This window comes from Macrobrachium rosenbergii, chromosome 53 (genome assembly GCF_040412425.1).
Source record: "Macrobrachium rosenbergii isolate ZJJX-2024 chromosome 53, ASM4041242v1, whole genome shotgun sequence".
Classification (NCBI taxonomy): Eukaryota; Metazoa; Arthropoda; class Malacostraca; order Decapoda; family Palaemonidae; genus Macrobrachium; species Macrobrachium rosenbergii.
The window spans coordinates 2,195,324-2,215,096 of NC_089793.1; the positions used below are offsets into that span (position 1 = coordinate 2,195,324).

At 38.0% G+C, this 19,773-nt stretch overlaps 1 protein-coding gene across 1 annotated transcript in view; it reads left to right on the forward strand.

Annotated features, from left to right (window-relative positions):
- Positions 1-19,773, forward strand: part of LOC136834199 (tubulin glycylase 3E-like) — a 148,231-nt gene that overhangs the window by 90,187 nt on the left and 38,271 nt on the right. The window contains 3 exon segments of the mRNA XM_067096478.1: positions 7,338-9,094; positions 9,338-9,367; positions 9,369-10,481. Coding sequence (XP_066952579.1) covers positions 8,168-9,094; positions 9,338-9,367; positions 9,369-10,481 — 2,070 coding nt within the window. The 5' untranslated portion in view covers positions 7,338-8,167.

Here is a 19,773-nt window from a genome sequence, read left to right on the forward strand (position 1 = left end):
GAAAAAATTAACTTCCTCTTTTGTTCTGGTCGCATGTTGCGTGTCGCCTCGCCTACCGAAGACATGACACAGGGTGCCTGGCATACATATTCCCCTTTTCGACATAGGTATCATCAATTCCTACGTAGAGCCTTCCCCTACCTCTCTTTGTCTATCTTTTTTTTTTATCAGTCTATGTACCACAGCGTGCATGCAAGATTTGCTATATATCTTTGAAAGAACATTGGAAACCTTCCACTTTAAAGGTTTTTTATTTATATCTTGAAGGGTAATTCTGCTCTAGATTAACTTATACCCTCGGAGTGAACTTGGAGCTTATTAAAGAAAAAATAAATAAAATTAAGAAAATAAAAATGCTTGAAAATAAATTAAATTAAGAAAATGGAAACACGTACCTTCCCAAATGCTGAAAGGTCAGTTTCCGGACTACAAAATTAACCTTGGCGAAAATTTCCACTATAAAACGGATGCAAAGATAAAACGGTAAAAATTTTACAAGTATGAGACCAGTTCGAATCTCAGTGACGTAAAATCCTACACGTTTCTTACGAAAAGCCTCTCTATCCCTTCCCCGCCTTTCTAACACACGAGATTCTAGAGTGCCAAGTGCCAGCCCCTCAGAATTTGTGTGCTTATTTTAGTTTTCTGAAAAGAAAACTATTGTGCCGGCTTTGTCTGTAAGTCTACATTTTGTTCTGTCCGCCCTCAGATCTTAAAAGCTACTGAGGCTAGAGGCCTGTAAATTGGTATGTTGATTATCCACCCTCCAATCATCAAACATACCAAATTGCAGCCCTCTAGCCTCAGTAGTTTTGATTTTATTTAAGGTTAAAGTTAGCCATAATCGTGCTTCTGTCAACGATATAGGCGCCAGGCCACCACAGGCCCGTGGTTGACGTTTAATGGGTCGCGGCTCATACAGCATTACACCGAGACAACCGAAAGACAGATCTATTTTCGGTGGCCTTGATTACACGCAGTAGCGGCTGTACAGAAAACTCGATCGCGCCGAAGAAGCTTCGACGAATTCCTTACTTGTTTTGTTTTATGGACATGAAAGCACACACGGTACTAAGCCACGTTCCCCCAATCTTTCCCCAGCTCCCTCCTCCCTCCCTGCAAAAAAATGGTCGTGAATATTGCAGACCTATACCAAAGGAAACGAACTGTCGGGGGAATAGGGGACAACAGGGACAAACAGGGACCAAGAGACGCTCCTGGATATTTAACAACTTTCCCGGATCTTCTCCCTAAATTTCCCCCTACATGTTTTTTCCCCCCAAACATGGGCGGAAACACTGCCTTAAACTCTCAAGCGAATATTCATAACTTTTTTTTTTTCTCTCTCTCAAGAGACTCAGACTGGTAAAAGTTTTGGGCTAAGCTTAGACAGATAAGACAGTTTTAGCCAAGCTAGAGACAAGTAAAACACTTTCGGTCAAGCTAGAGACAGCTAAAATGGTTTTAGACAAGGTAGAAAACAGGTAAAATTAAGATTGGTAAAACAGCTTTAGCCAAGCTAGAGTCAGGTAACACTGAAATTGGTAAGACAGTTTTAGCCAAACTAGAGTCAGGTAACACTGAAATGAGCAAAACAGTTTTATCCAAGCCAGAGTCTGGTAAAACTGAGATGAGCAAAACAGTTTCAGCCAAGCTAGAGTCTGGTAAAACTGAAATTGCTAAGACAGTTTTAGCCAAGCTAGTCTGGTAAAACTGAAATTGCTAAGACAGTTTTAACCAAGCTAGAGTCTGGTAATGCTGAGATTGGTAAATCAGTTTTATCCAAGCTAGAGTCTGGTAAAACTGAAATTGCTAAGACAGTCTTAGCCAAGCTAGTCTGGTAAAACTGAAATTGCTAAGACAGTTTCAGCCAAGCTAGAGTCTGGTAAAGCTGAGATTGGCAAAAACAGTTTTATCCAAGCTAGAGTCTGGTAAAACTGAAATTGCTAAGACAGTTTTAGCCAAGCTAGAGTCTGGTAATGCTGAGATTGGTAAAAAGTTTTATCCAAGCTAGAGTCTGGTAAAACTGAAATTGCTAAGACAGTTTTAGCAGAGTCTGGTAATGCTGAGATTGCTAGTCTGGTAAAACAGAGATGGGCAAAACAGTTTTATCTAAGCTAGAGTCTGGTAAAACTGAAATTGCTAAGATAGTTTTAACCAAGCTAGAGTCTGGTAATGCTGAGATTGGTAAAAAATTTTATCCAAGCTAGAGTCTGGTAAAACTGAAATTGCTAAGACAGTTTTAACCAAGCTAGAGTCTGGTAAAACAGAGATAGGTAAAACAGCTTTTTATCCAAGCTAGAGACAGGTAAAACACAAGGTACCACCGACAGAAAATTCGGAATTACCAAATGGCAAGGTTATCCCCGTATCAAAATAATGTACACCATTTCATAGCAAGCACGAGGAATTGCAACATCCCGTAACGGCCCTGCCGACCATCCGTTGGCATGGCAACAATGACTAATGTATTAGGAAAGGGGAAATGCGGTACACAAGCACTGACAAGCAAGAAAGCATGCGTTATGCATAAGCATAAGAGAGGTAGGAAGTGTGCACGGGTGCTGGCTTGACTTAGGAACATTATCTAAATGAGGACCTCAAAAGTTCAAGCGATGACGCAAGGCATTACTACCCTAAAACCATTCGCTTTGTATTTTCATAATTTAATATTTTCATCTATTTATGTGTTAATTTATTGACTTAATACTCTCCGATTCCTTTCGACGAGACGAAAAACAGAGAAATACATAAATAAATAAAATAAACAAATAAGTAAATAAAGAAATTAATATATAAATAATAAATAAATAAATAAAACCACAGACATTTGCTTTGGTATAGATTTGGTCAACAGTGATCGATGGCCCGGGTCCTTGGAAAGGTCAAATACTTCCTTTGCACAGACATGAATACAGAGATAACTACGAGAGAGAGAGAGAGAGAGAGAGAGAGAGAGAGAGAGAGAGAGAGAGAGAGAGAGAGAGAGAGAGAGAGAAAGGGCCAAGGAAACGAAAATATATTTTTGTAACTAAATCCAGGGTTGTACTTTTTCTATTTGTTGTTGCAGTTTCATTTTGCATGAATGATTATATTTTTTAGTTGCATAAATTGTCCATATACTTTCATAAATGTATATATATATATAAACACACACACACACATATATATATATAGAGAGTGTATATATATATATATATATATATATATATATATATATATATATATATATATATATATATATATATATTCTCATATATCTCATATACAATGCAGAAAGCCACAGATAAATAGCGCTATATCTAACCATATACTCATCACGAACAAAATGCTAATTCATGATCCATTCACATGCCAGGGATTCTCTTCTCTCTCTCCTCTCTCTCTCTCTCTCTCTCTCTCCCCTCTCTCTCTCTCTCTCTCTCTCTCTCTCATAATTCTAAGCCTAACGCCGACATTTATCGATTCCTTCCTACATTCCAAGCAACCCCTAGAGTGTTAAAGGCTTAAAGGCTTAAGAGAGGTCAATTATAGTTTCAATCTTCTTGAGAGAGAGAGAGAGAGAGAGAGAGAGAGAGAGAGAGAGAGAGAGAGAGAGAGAGAGAGAGAGAGAGAGAGAGAGGTGGAAGCTGAAGGAGGAGAAAGGTGTGTAAAAACAAAGATATATATATATATATATATATAGTGAGATATATATATATATATATATATATATATATATATATATATATATATATATATATATATATATATATATAGAGAGAGAGAGAGAGAGAGAGAGAGAGAGAGAGAGAGAGAGAGAGAGAGAGAGAGAGAGAGAGAGAGATGGAAGTTAAAGGTTGAGAATGGGTTTGAATATAGAGAGAGAGAGAGAGAGAGAGAGAGAGAGAGAGAGAGAGAGAGAGAGAGAGAGAGAGAGATATGGAAGTTAAAGGTTGAGAATGGTGTGCCGAATATAAGAGAGACAGAGAGACAGAGAGAGAGAGAGAGAGAGAGAGAGAGAGAGAGAGAGAGAGAATCACATTATCCCTTCACCTGGTTTCAAAAGAATTTTGGGGAGTTTATTTGCTAGTTCTATTTCTTTCTTATTTAAGAACTTTGTACTCTCTTCCATTAGGCCTTGCCTCTTTGTAAACAAAAGAGAACTATTTGTTTATTGTCTACAACGACCCACCCGGTTGAGAAAATATCCATTTTCCCCCGTTCTCTCCCCTCTCTCTCTCCACTCTCTCTCTCTCTCTATCTGTCAAATATTGGTTGTCGTTCTAACCTCCTGATCGATTTACTCCCCGCAAAATGATTTCTCCCCTCAAAATCCCCTCTCTCTCTTTCTCTCTCTCTCTCTCTCTAACACGTACAGAACACCTTTCTCGAACTCCAGCTCTCTCTCTCTATTCATCTTGTATTTTCTTACACATGTATTTGTCTCATACTCTGAAAACATTTGTCAATCTACAGCTTTCATCTCTCTCTCTCTCTCTGTCTCTCTCTCTCTGTCTCTCTCTCTCTCTCTGTCTCTGTCTCTCTCTCTCTATTTACCTTGTATTTTCTTACATATGTATTTGTCATATTCTGCAAACATTGGTCAACCTACAGCTTTCATCCCTCTCACTTTCTCTCTCTCTCTCTAACACGTACAGAACACCTTTCTCCAACCCCAGCTCTCTCTCTCTCTCTTTATATTATTTTTCTATCTATCTTGTATTTGACATATTCTGCACACATCTGTCAAACAGTTATCTTCTCTTCTTCTTTCTTTCTCTCTCTCTCTCTCTTCTCCCCTTCCATGATGGAGATCGATCGGGACGTCAAGGTACACACGACCACCATTATTACATCATTTCCATTGATTATACGCGCAGTCCACACTCGAGGTCATGTAGGTCAAGAAGTGGGGGGGAAGAGAGAGAGAGAGAGAGAGAGAGAGAGAGAGAGAGAGAGAGAGAGAGAGAGAGAGAGAGAGAGAGAGAGGAGGGGTCACCACTTTCATCCTTGGTGAAGTTCTCTGACTCTGGCTTAGAAGGTTCCAAAGTTTTATTTATGTGTTCCATTCTTTAAAAGGAATATCATTTCCTTTTGTAGCTTGCTACACCATTCTCTGTCTTATTCTCTCTCTCTCTCTCTCTCTCTCTCTCTCTCAATAAATATATATATGTGTGTAGTATAATATATATATATATAAATTTATATATATATAGATATATATACATATATATACTGTATATATCTATTATCTTATATACATATATATACATACATACATATATATATATATATATATACATATATATATATATATATATATAATATTATTATATATATATATATATATATATATATATATATATATATATATATATATATATATATATATATATATATATATATATATATACATATTCCTCATGAATCAAACACTGATAATCACCCATCAAATACACGGCATTTAACTTTCCCTTTCAATGTAGAAGCTATATATATATATATATTATTTTCTCCGATGGAACGACTACTGAACGTTTATTTGCTGGGACGAAATAAACAGTAAATATTAGTCCATTCGATGGAACGTGCCTGGTAGTGTATCATGTCATAATGTAGCTGTTTCATAACGTCATATTTGATGAAACGGGTATAAGTACATTTTATTTTCTGTTTACTTGTATATATGCGTTGCTTAACTGATGATGATGATAGGGAAGTGAATATTGTCCTATTCTATAAAGTAAAATAAAGCAAAATATTACAATTTTCTGTCATGCAAACCATCTGCTAGATATGAGGAAGCAAGCTGTTGTCAAAGATAAAGATATATATATATATATATATATATATATATATATATATATTATATATATATATATATATATATATATATATATATATATATATATAAATTTCTGACTCACATCAGGGAAATGGAACCCAGGTCTTTCAAATGAAAGACCAGAGCGCTGCCAACCAGGCTACCCATTTGAAAGACCTGTCTGATCCTGATGTGAGTTAGAAATTTATTTCTGTTCCAAACGTAATTGTGTGATATTTCTAATACATACATACATACATACATATATATATTTATATTATATATATATTATATATATATTATATATATATATTATATATATCTATAGTTATATATATATATATATATATATATATATATATATATATATATATATATATACATATTATATTAATGACATCAAATGCTAAACATGAGTTTGCAGTAGAGAAGGAGTGGAAGCCCAAAGTTTGAATTTGGTTGTGCAACGTGTCAGGCTTTGTCGAAAGCCCTGTGGACGAGGAAAGGCGTTCTAAAGCCCACTGCAAATATGCCAAACATCCTTCATAAAGGGGAAAGAGTTCCCCAAAATACTTTGGCCATATTCTAAATAATTTGGCTGTAAAGTAATACAGAAATTGAAATGAGCCAAGTTATGAATATTAATGAGAGTATTTTTTATTTAAAGATGTTACAAAGCTAATGAATATAATAAAACTGCCAAACATATGTGTTACAGGGAAGATGTTCCCCGAAATATCTCGGACATTTTCTAATAATTATATTGTAAAATTCTACAAAATTAGTGAAGAGTTAAGCCATGAATATTAATGAAAGAATATTTTGATTTAAAGATGGTGTAAAGTTGAAAATATAAGACATTTGGTTCTCTGACCTTCTTTAATCTTTTACTCTTGGTAAAACTAACGTCCTGTAACTTTACCCATTAATGTAATTCTGGTAATAATATATTTGATCTTTTTTACCTTCATTTCATAGCACAAATATCTCAGTAGCCTTCCGATTCTGCAACAGTCACTCATCAGTTCCATTTATCAGCATATTCTGGGATCTTGATATATGGTTTATGAAAACTTGGCTATAAAGCCATGCACTAGGTCACTTTAAGCCATTCAGCACTTAAAACAGTGAAAAGGGGAAGTTGGAGTGGTTGGACAGTAAGATGGAAGAAAGGGATTGGAAAGGGATGTAAAGTAAAAGGCTCAAAACTTGGCAGCTTAGCCAAAGGACGCTGAAAATAACTTTGAATGCTCTACAGTGTAATTCTTCATTGCTCTATGGAGGTTCTGGGATCTTTAAAAGTATTTCATTTCAGCTTTAGGTTTTAATGATCTTCAGCAATTAAAACAACACCTGTGATCTTAAAGGGTCTGTGGCAACCCACTGCCAACTAATCAGTATGTTCAAGTTTTGTGACCAGACACATTTTAGTGATGTGACATTAAGGTTCTGTGTTCTGCAACTCATTTATCTTCTAAGACAGAAAAACCTCCACTGCACTTGAACTAAACTCTCCTTTTTCCTTTTGCAGATATCAGTAGCTGGGGCCTAAAGCCACTCCGTAGCACACGAACCCCGACAGCCAAGAGCCCCTTGCTGGAACTCCTGGGTGGGGCATTTAGGAAACGTTCTTGACTTTTCTCCCCACCCACAAGCTTTGGTATACTTCAGTCATATTCTTCTCACAAAAGTTCTTCCATTCATTGAAAGACAGTATATGAGACATTACCCAGCTCATTAGTCGGCTGCATTTCTCCAGGAACTTGCTCGCCATCAAAGAACAGCTCTAGTCTAGGATGCTCACCCATGATGCCACTGACAATCAGTTCTTTCATATACACACAAACGCGAAATCTGCCACACTGTAAGGTGACTAGCATAGCCATCATCTGAGCCTTCGCTGACTATTTCAAAGAAATGCAATACATGATTTTATGTGACAAAGAAAGCATTGAAGAGAGTGCACAAATTGTGCCTGGTAGATAGCAGGTGTATTGTACACCTAGATGGTTGGGGAGAAGACGAAGACAAGTCCGCTAAAGATCTCCTGAAAACAACATAACTGATGTCCCTTAGGCTCTTTGATGGCTGTTGCGCCACGATGGTGTACACAGAACCAAAAGCTGAGTAGTAAAGGCCCCCCCTGAAGTCTGTTTTTACCTGTAATGGCTCATGAAGAAACATTGGCTTGTTGCAGCTGCGACAATCATCTTCACTCCAAAAGGTTCTATGCATATTTGATCCAGGGCAATGATATTTCTGGACATCTAGAGAGGAGACCTGCAAGTTCTTCACAGCCTAAGGGCATGCCAGTCAAGTGGTAAAAATTTCTTCAACATTCTCCTAAACATTTGGTGAATTATGAAGGTTGCAATTCCAGGCAGAGCAATGAAAATGCAAGAACACTTTGGATCAGGACCGGCGCATTTAACTCCTTTGCTGAAACATGGCAAAATCCCTTTTAATAACATTCAGATAAGACCCCATATTGACTACATAAACATAAACAATGCTACACAAAGTTCACACACCAAAGAAGACCAAACTACACACAACAACAAAGAATGGAAGAAAACAGCAAAACTGTACAAGAAGGAACTTAAATCGAAGGGAAACATTCGACCGTCCACTGCTGTTCGTCAGCACGTCAAGAAGATTTCAGAAGACTTCACACTGACTCAGACCAAATATGAAAATTCAGTTAACACCACCAGCACTACCAAACCACCTGAGAAAAAAGATAACAAATCTCCCATAAAATCAGCATCCTCTAATTCCTCCTCCTCTTCTGTAAACCAAAAAATACCACAGTCAAAGTTCCCCAAGAATGTCTTATCAAAAATCACTTGCTCAAAATGTGAGTCTATATCAAAAGCATCCCGCAAAAACGTCATGAGTCCCATCACCATACCTACAGGTACCGGTGCCAATAAAAATGGGTTGCCAAAGAACTCGAACACAAAGTGTACAAATCTGAAGAACAAAAATTCCTTGAATTCCCAGAGCAACAATTCCAGATGTCTGCAAGAACTCCCTCCTCATAAGAAGTCAACTGTGAGTCCAACTGAAATTTCACCTCGCCCTCGACTACGGCATTCGAGTGGTCGCTGTGGTGGAGGGCCTGGAGTTGGTGCATTCGACTTTTGCTTAGCTCCTACAAGCCCGGGACTTCCCAGATCCCCTGGGAGAAAACTAAGCTCCTCCTTGGCCGGTATTTCTCCTCGCTCTCAGCAGGTCTGCTCAGAACAGATCAGGCGTGTAAAACTCTTCACTGAAAGGGCCATTTTGGTAAGTACCTTTCTTAAGTAAGTTGCAGTGTGTGTGTGATGATTCATGGGTTTGGTTAAATGGTCTTACAAATGTTAGAATTGATAATGATAACAGAACTCTTGTAGTTGAATAAGGCAACATGATGTAAGTTACATGTAAATACAAATTATGTGTGAACCAACAGTAGTGCTAACATTTGCTAAACTGCTGTAGGAAAACATGCTCCTTTTTGTTAACTGCATTCATATTCAATTTCTACAGGAAGGACGAGTCTTCTCCATATTTGGGTACTCTCCCTGCTGTCAAAGATGCCTTAAGAAGGAGGGGGTGGGTGGAAAAAATTCAGCATACCGTTCCCTACGTCAATCCTCATCCAAACAACTGTGTTTGTCCACACGTTGGGTACCAGCTGTCCTTCATGTCCCCTTTGAGCGCACCTTCAACGAGCCCAGCGTCAAGCCACTCACACCCACACCATAAGACATCAGGATCTACGTCGAGAGGAACAGGAGAAGAAACCAAAGACGAACAAAACCAGGAGGAGGAGGAAGAGGACTCTGAAGTTCATGGTGCTACAGTCGACGACGATGACTCGCCCTCATCTGCACAAACAGAGACAGTCGAATCTTCTCCTTCTGAATCTGTAAACACAGACATCTCTCCCTCATCTGTATCACTGTCAGTTCCCTCACCTTCACCGCAATCTTCATCCCCACTAGAATCTGATAATAAAGAACAGAGAATCACTGCCAATCTAGGTTCTTCCACTGTAGAAACTGTAGTGCAACCACCTAATCATGATGTAAATGAGAACAAGACTTCAACTGCCTCTGACAACCAGTCTGATAATCACTCTACTTCTGATGATAGCAAATCACAAGAATCTGAAAAGTCTTCCAGTGCAGCAGAAGAACCAAGTGATAATTGTGCTGAACCTGCAAAGAATAGTGACCACTTCAACACTGCCATTTTGGGTCCATCTGAAATTAGGAAAGGTTTAGCCGAGTCGATAACTGAAAAGAACGCTCCCATATTCAAATACAGTACAGCCAACGTTGCCACGAGAAAGTCACTAGACAACGGCAAGGATGACGATGACGATAAGGAAAGTTGCTCGCAACAGGAGTCAAACAACGGAGAGAGTGGCTCTCAAGGGGGAAACGCCAGCGACTGCCCAGAGGAAGAAAAGAACGACGCAGAAGGAGCAGAAGAGGAAAAGCCGGAGCCTTACAACCCTTACGTAGACTACGACCTGACCGACAGCGACCTTCCACTTGTTGCTAGGCTCCTGAGGAACGTAGAGCCGAATTTCTTGTGGACCTGGACGAGGGACTCCATTTCCTTCAAACATCTCAGTCGGGAACAGCTGGTTAATCGATTCCCAAACACACCCTTCACCACCAAGGTAAGGATGGTCAAAATACTTCCTTCGAATCTTGTTTACATATGGGAGAATGGGGCTGAACTCCGGCAAGCTAATACCATTTTTACAGGATTAGCCGTGATCAGATATATGTTCCACTGTATGTCAGTAACATTTTTGAATCATCATTATCAGTTAGTTTTGAAATGCATATACTTTGATATAACAAAAATACAAGTTTGAATTGTCCTAATGCTAGGCAGCCAAAGGATGACAAAACAGAAAGTACTACATTTATCCACGTTAAATTGGCAGCTGCCTTTCCACCACCTACGAAATTCACTTCGCAGTCTGTTTTACGTCACCAACCTTATGCAACCACTGGCAACACTCCCACGCGAGGTTGCCATGATAAAATCCAATAAAAAATTCCCAGGGATTATCTATGACAATCTCAACCTACTCTCTGTCACACAAAAAAGAATGTGAAAAGCAAACTTTCTATTTAAAAAAAAGGTACAAAAACGAGATACATCAAAAGTGAACAACTCTCTGTAACTAACTGATGATATCCCCTCACAAAAGCTCATAGCCCTGAGTTGTTTTCATTCAGTTTGAACGTATAAGTACGTTTTCTGTCAACGTTTCAGCCGATCGATCGTTCTGCATCCCATCTATTTTCATGAAGCTAGTCGCTGACCCAGTTTTGCGAGTGCCGAGTGGATCAGGCTGCCCTCAAATCCCTCCCGTCCCAGAGATACCCCGAGTCAATTAGGTATGCAATGGCATACCAGTTGCATTTAATCGATCGATATCTACTTTCAAATCTTTAAAATCTACTCCGTCCCGAGTGCCGAGTGCATTAGGCTGCCCTCCGATCCCTCCCGTCCCAGAGATACCCCGAATCAATTAGGTATGCAATGGCATACCAGTTGCATTTAATCGATCGATATCTACTTTCAAATCTTCAAAATCTACTCCGTCCCGAAAAACATCATCAGGCACACGGTGCTAGAATGGTCCCAACTTTTGATTGATATCTCTTTACAGTGTGTAACTAATCCCTAATAAGGAGCTTTTAGTTTATAATTTGGATGATTATAAAGAATGTCTAGCGAGAGGGCGTGCAAGGAATGTTGGAAATAGCTGGAAATTTTTGACGTCTTCCATTTGATTATCGTTTTTCTTTTGAAGAAAGTCTCCTTGGAGTTGAAATTGGTAAAATAACAAGTTCGTCTGGAATTTAATAATACCCAGAAGAGGATACAACTCTCTCTGCTTCACCTGTTTTTTTGGGCCTCGTTGTGAACTGTTACCTCTTACAACAGAATACTAAGGTTTGGCTGAAGTTTCAGTAAGGCTTGGTGATGACAACAACTCAGGGGCGTGTTTACCTGTATTTTACCTGTGTTTACCTGTGCCTGGGACTGCGTTCTCATACGGGACACAATCTTATCAAAATACGAACAAACAATTCTCAGCTTGATTCTGAAGCCCTGAGCCAACTCTGAGCCGCAGAGAATAAACATCAACAAATCCTAACCCAGGTATATATACGGGTGAATGAACAGGTAAGCACGAGCCTCGTGTGTCACCTGCTTTCGTTTCGGGCCAGGTATAACCAGGCTGTCTTTTTCTCCCTTTCTCCCCATCAAAGGGGGAAAGGCCGTTAGGGGATCAAACAATTTCCCTGCCTTGGATTCCCCTGCCAATGATGGATTCTCCCTACCTGCCTTGTTTTACAGTGGGGTATCGATTACCAACTTTTTCCTCTTCTCTCTCTCTCTCTCTCTCTCTCTCTCTTGCCTTTCCATTTTTTATATTAATTTCACAGCATTGCAGACCTTCACTATCACCATCAAAAATATTATTTTGTGCATTTCAAGTTTCCCATCATTTTTATCTCTCTCTCTCTCTCTCTCTCTCGGCTTTCCATTCTATATTAATTTCAAAGCACTGCAGACCTAAACTATTACTATGAAAAATATATTTTTGACATTTTTATTTTTCCATGATTTCATCTCTCTCTCTCTCTCTCTCTCTCTCTTGCCTTTCCATTCTATATTAGTTTCTCAGTAAAGTAGACATACACTATCACCATAAAAAATACAATTCTGTACATTTTTACTTCTCTATACTAAGGAGACGGAGTCAGGCAAACAATCTTGAAGAAAAATAAAAGATACTCCAGAAAATAATAAAAATTGAAATTATAAGAAAAAAAAAATATTCAAGAAAACGATCGAAATATCCTCTTTTCATCTCCACGACACTCGCTCAATAAAGTTGCGAAAAGGTTCGAGCAAGCAGTTATGCTTCCAATGATTTTCCCCATTGTTCCTCTGAAAAGTTGTTTGAACGTTGCGCTTCCTTTATCCTTGTCCCCCCAACCCCGCCTCCCCTTTCCCCTACTCCATCCTCTATTCACCAAGCATATCCCGCCCCAACCCCTCTCAAGCCCTCCCTCGAACACCACCCGCCTCCCTCCCTCCACCTACCCCTGCTTGTAAGTGGCAACTGCCGTGACTCAAGTTTAAAGGTGATGAGTGCATCACTATACCAGCGCTGCCCGGGGGACTTATGCCAGTTTCCAGGTATCACTCAAGTTCCACTTTCGCTGAACTTTAGCGCGGGGAGGGAGAGAGAGAGAGAGAGAGAGGAGAGAGAGAGAGAGAGAGAGAGAGAGAGAGAGAGAGAGAGAGAGCTTTCTGCTTTACATAACCTAACAGTTCAATATATTTTTTTTAAATGCAGTCTAAAGGAACAAAGAAAACGAATCAGTTAATTTGTATTTAGATTAATATACATCACCCCTTATATGTATGTCCCCTTCCTCTCTCTCTCTCTCTCTTTCTTCTCTCTCTCTCTCTCTCAGATGCAGTTCGCTGTTTTGCCAGAATATAAAATGGAGAGAGAGAGAGAGAGAGAGAGAGAGAGAGAGAGAGAGAGAGAGAGAGAGAGAGAGAGAGAGAGGTCTTTTAACAGCTTAGTAAAGTGGTATAGAATTTTGCGTGTGCCTGCATAAAAGAGAGAGAGAGAGAGAGAGAGAGGCAATGCTTCCTTGACCTCGTTCCAACTTTAGTCTGCGATGAAAATACAATAATCAACTCGAGAATAGAGATCTGATTACCAAAATTTCATAGCTGGAAGACTTCTTTGCTTCAAGTAGAGAGAAAGAGAGAGAGAGAAAGAGAGAGAGAGAGAGAGAGAGAGAGAGAGAGAGAGAGTTAGAGTTCCAGAGAGAGAGATGCTATGCCCAACTGGCTTTTTTTTCCTGGTCTGCCATTCAAACAGTGACCAAATCCAAAGTTACTTAACTTCCTGACTGAAAGATTTGATTATATATATATATATATATATATATATATATATATATATATATATATATATATATATATATATATATATATAAAACATTTATATATATATATATTTATATATAAACGTATGTATACATACATACAAACAAACAAAATATATATACATAATTATACACATTTACATTCATATATACATACATACAAAGCCTAATACATAACCTAAATACCTACGACCATTTAAGAAACATTGATAAAAAAAAATCTAACAAGAAATTAAAGAAAACAAAATTTACGATAATCCGCTAAAGACAACATTTGCGAATCAAGCTCTGTCATTATCCTGCGACTATGAATCATTTCCGGAAGTCGGGTGAACATTATCATCGCTGTATAAGGCCCGGGGGACCAGTGAAATTCGGCGACAAAGCGAAATGAATTATGAATGGTGCGAGGCACGAATGTGCTGAATTTTCTTGAATTATAGAGTAACAGACAAATATTTGCAAGATACGAATTTGGTGAATTTTCATGAATTATAGAGTAACAGACAAATATTTGCAAGATACGAATTTGGTGAATTTTCATGAATTAGGGAGCAATGGATCAATATTTGCAAGTAGTAGATAAATATTTGCAATATACGAATTTGGTGAATTTTCTGGAATTATGGAGTAATGGATTAATATTTGCAAAGTACGAATTTGGTGAATTTTCTTGAATTGTGAAGGACAAAATGGATGCTTAATTTTTAAGGTACTAGGTGCTAAGCGTTAGGTATAAGGTACTAGAAATGTTTAAGCTACACATTTGATATTTCCTTTTTGGATAATGATTACTAGGTGCTAGGTGTGATACTAGATATTCGTATTCCTAGGTTCAAGGTGATAGATCAGTGGATTTCAACCTGGGGGCGCGCGTCCCCCTAAGGGGGCATCATCAATTTCCAAGGGGGGGCGGCTGCGAGCCCCAAGGAAAAGTTAAAAAGTTTCTAATTATATTCGTTATTTCACTAATTCATTCCACAACTTACTAAAAGAAGAAATTTTCAGTCACCCAAAATAATTCTTGTAAGAAAAAGCCTAAACGTGATGCTGCCAAGATATTTTTGTATGCAAAAACTAAATTAATATTCTGGACTAGATAATAGTTTCGTAAAACAGGTATCCAGCCACAACAGATTTCAGGCCATTCTAGAAATTAATAAAAGAAGAAATTATCAGCCACCTTGAAAAAAATTCTTGTGAGGAAAAGCCTAAGTGAATGATTTAGATTTTAGTGTATCGAATAATAATAATACACACAATAATAATAATAATAATAATAATAATAATAATAATAATAATAATAATTCTAGTGAGCAACAACTTAATCACACATCAAATCCAGCAACACTTAAAACTCCGCCATTGCCTTCTACACCCGTTATTCTTCCCCCCTTTTTTGTCACATGATGCAACGTGTATGAGTATTTGAATTAATAAGGTTATCCCCCTACCCCATTCTCCCTCCCTCCCTCCCTCCCCCTCTCCCTTTACGGCAAGGGAGCTAATAACTGCCGTGGCACACGAAGGCACTCCACAGGGATCATGCATTGCTTGATAGGAGCCGACGACGTGGCAGATTGATGGGGATTCTTTAAGACGCTTGCGTGAAGGCTTGCTTGCTTGTCGCATGCACTCTGAGGGATCTGGGAGGGCTGGATACGAGGAACAAGGTCAGGTAGCTTTTTTTGGGGAGGGGGAAGGAAAGGCTCCCTTGGGTAGTGGCGGGAGAGGTGGGGAAAGGGAAGGATCCCTTGGGAGAAAGATGCTGAATAGTGCTTGCACACAAGCAAGCGCACGAGGCAGTGGTTTGCAACATAACCAGAAAAGTGGAAAATTGCAGTTTTCATGAAAGCTTCGTCAGTTTATTAAGCTGAAATGCTCCAAATGTCATTTCTTTTTCTGAAGACGTCAAGGAAGTTTCATAATGAAGTGGTTGTATTTACACGGCATATGTACACTGTATATGAAATGCTTATGTATATATACGTGTACTGTTTATATAGATACGAAGGCAAGTGTATTTGATTACATAAATATACGTGTACTGATCCTTCTACGTAGGGGTATTAAGTTCTGGGATTTTCTCGACGGGGGTTGGGGGTCCATCCACAATTCTGAAATGAAACTGTGAATGTGGCAGTTACTGCTATGTTGGTTTCTTCTCTGAGCCACCCCTGTTAAAGGAGAAGTCGTTTGATATATATATATATATATATATATATATATATATATATATATATATATATATATATATATATATATATATATATATATATATATATATATATATATATACATGTACCTCCACACCTCTTTCTTTTAGGAAACAGGTCGCAGGTCTTTTCTCAGAGACTGTAAGGCTGAAAGAAACAATTCGTCAGTGCCTGGAACAAAAAGGATTAAAATCAAGTGCGTGGGGGCCTGCCGCCTACAAAAACGATCATCTGTCAATAAAGTCTGGCTTCACTCGGGCACAAAACTGACAATACCAAGAGAGAGAGAGAGAGAGAGAGAGAGAGAGAGAGAGAGAGGAGAGAGAGAGAGAGACGGGGGGGTTGGTTCTTTCAATAAGAGGATTCTTCCAATAACGGCTTAGTAAAGTGGTTTTGAAATCTGCGTTTGCCTGCTGCATATGAGAGAGAGAGAGAGAGAGAGAGAGAGAGAGAGAGAGAGAGAGAGAGAAAGGGGGGTTCTTTCAATAACGGCTTAGTAAAATGGTACAGAATTTGTCGTGTGTCTGCCTGCATACGAGAGAGAGAGAGAGAAAGATTTTCTTTCAGTAACAGTTTAGTGAAGTGGTTCAGAATCCTTGCGTGTGCCTACATATGAGAGAGAGAGAGAGAGAGAGAGAGAGAGAGAGAGAGAGAGAGATAGAGAGAGAGAGAGAGAGAGAGAGAGAGAGAGAGAGAGAGAGAGAGATTCTCTCAATAACATCTTCGTAAAGTGGTTCAGAATGCTTGCGTGTGCCTGCATAAGAGAGAGAGAGAGAGAGAGAGAGAGAGAGAGAGAGAGAGGAGAGAGAGAGAGAGAAAGACGACGGTATTGGATATGAAATAACAAATGTGCAAAGAATGAATTAAACTGAAATTTTCATATATTTTCCAAAATGAATTCCGAGCACTTTTATGTGAAATGTAATCATGTTGGGGACAACGAGAAACTTTTGCCGTCACTAAAAAAATTGTTGTGATATCCGTCCCAGGACTCTGTCTCTCTGACAGACATGAATGATGGATAAGCAGAGATATACTTAGATAATTATAATAATACTTCACTAATAATAATTGGAGGTGACTGACAGACAGGTAGGTAAAATACAGAAACACTGATAAGAGCCAACAGCTACACAGATATAAAGACAGACACCTACAAAAGCATTTAGACAGACAAATACAAAGCTAGACAGACAGACAGACACACGTGTGGCTCATGCATCACGGCTCCCCGTCTCTCTCTGTCATTCAAGGCATCTGTCGCCTATCTCGCAATATTAACAAGAAATCACAAGGTGCCGCGCCTGTCTCCAGAAAAAAGGGCAGGCGAATACTTGAACGTGACTTCGTGTCTCGAAGTCGTATCAACTCTCTCTCTCTCTCTCTCTCTCTCTCTCTTTTATGACTGAACGGCACCCGAATCAAAGGAATCGAAGGATATAGCGAGCATGAAAAGTGCAGGAAGAAGAAGAAGAAGAAGAAGAAGAAGAAGAAGAAGAAGAAGAAGAAACAGAAGAAGAAGAAGAAGAACCATTAATATTAATATTACATATAAAAGCTGTCAAGAGTGCACACCTACATACATATATATATTATATATACATATATATATATGTGTTGCGTGTTGGAGCATTATTGATAGGTCATATATATTAAATATGGTAGTTGTCGTCCTTATTATAATTATTACCGCAAGTTCAGACGTGAATTCCAAAGATTCATATACATCCAGAACCTCAGGAATCATCATGACGCAGAATAACTAACCATCAAGAGGAATTAACTGTAGGGAAAAGCGGGTATAGAAGGATCAGTGGATCCTCATTTCTAAGAGGCACAAAAATATGAAGTTCTTTTATATCAAATTCATTAATAGGGGAAAAGTAAAAGTTAAAAAATAATTCAAAAACTTATAATAAGTGAAAATCCACAATTCGGATCTTCATTTGTAAGAGGCGCAAAAAGGTCAAGGTGTCTTATACCAAATTCATTAAAAGGGGAAAAACTAAAGTTGAAATATAATTCAAAACTTATAATTATTGAAAATCCACAATTATATACAGGACCAAAAACTGTATTTCGAAACAATACAAGTAAGAGTTGATTCAACACGGGAGCTTTCCGCCGTTTGCACGAAGAGGCCATTCAGCGCTGAAACACAAATTGACAATAAAAGGTTTGAAAGGTGTAACAGGAGGAAAACCTCGTAGCCGCACTATGAAATAACTGTTAGAGGGGAGTGGAAAGTAAGATGGAATTAAGAGAATATGGATGGAGGTGCAGTAAAAAAAAAAAAAACGAAAGGGGTCGCAGCTAGAGGCCAGAGGGACGCCGCAAAGAACCTTAAGTAATGCCTACAGAGCACCGTGTGAGGTTGCAATGACGGCACTAACCCCGGTAGGGAGATACATTCCGCTTACATATCATCACGAAAGGAGCTGTTTACAAACCTCGCCTCAAAAGGCAACACTGGTTTTGTAAAACGACGAAGGTAGTTTTGAGAAAAGCTTTCATAGTTAAGTTATTTTTGCCCAAAACCAGACGATCTGTTATTTACAACGAAGCTTTTTAAAGACATTATTATTATTATTATTATTATTATTATTATTATTATTATTATTATTATCATTATTATTATTATTATTATTATTCAGAAGATGAACCCTATTCATATGGGCAACTGCTTGAAATTCAAGCTTCCAAAGAATACGGTGATCATTAGGAATTAAGAGAATGGAAAGGAAAATACGGCACACAGAGAAGAGATCTCACTTAAACAGCCTACAACCACCACACAGATCACGAATAATCTTATTGAAGGACAAATTATATATATACAGTCTCGTTTGCAAGTGCTCTCGTGTGCTTTTCTTCTGTGTGGTATCGTGGTTTCCAGTCGTTAGCTTAATGATAATTATGCGTTGCATTTCACATTAGGGGAAACAACAAAGGGTAGGCACGTGGAATACTGTAAAGCATGGAAGAGGTGGTTCCTCTCTCTCTCTCTCTCTCTCTCTCTCTTTCAATATATATATATATATATATATATATATATATATATATATATATATATATATATATATATATATATATAATGTGTATTTTGTGTATGTATGCCTGTTATACAATTCAGAACCTATCTTACCCTCCACGAGAAAAACCGAGTACAAGATATTTATTGAACTCTTCACAATAATATGATTTGTCATATATATACCATTCTCAAGTATATAAAACAGTCTTTAACAGTAGTTAAAGGACATAAAAGTCTTTAACAGTAGTTAAAGGACATCAGTAACAAAAATGTCAATAAGTTTTTTTATTAATAAGTATATATCTTTTAAAGCACAACGCGTAGAATCGTACAAACGGAAGTTTGGTCTGAAAGTTATGACCTTGATAAGAAGTTACTCCCTTCCATCTTCATTAGCACGGTTATGTGCACCGTGAGAGAGAGAGAGAGAGAGAGAGAGAGAGAGAGGTATACCTTTAGGACAGCGTAACTATTTGTAGCAATTCTTTTATTCCAATACGATCGGAAATCTTTACTAGAGACCCAACGCTGTTTATATATATATATATATATATATATAGAGTATATATATATATATATATATATATATATATATATATATATATATATATATATATATATATATATATATAGTATCGACAGGCCAGGGGATAAGGAACATAGAAATCCCCAAAAGCCTGCCGAGGTTTGCTTATTCATTATTTCAAAAATAACAAGAATGAC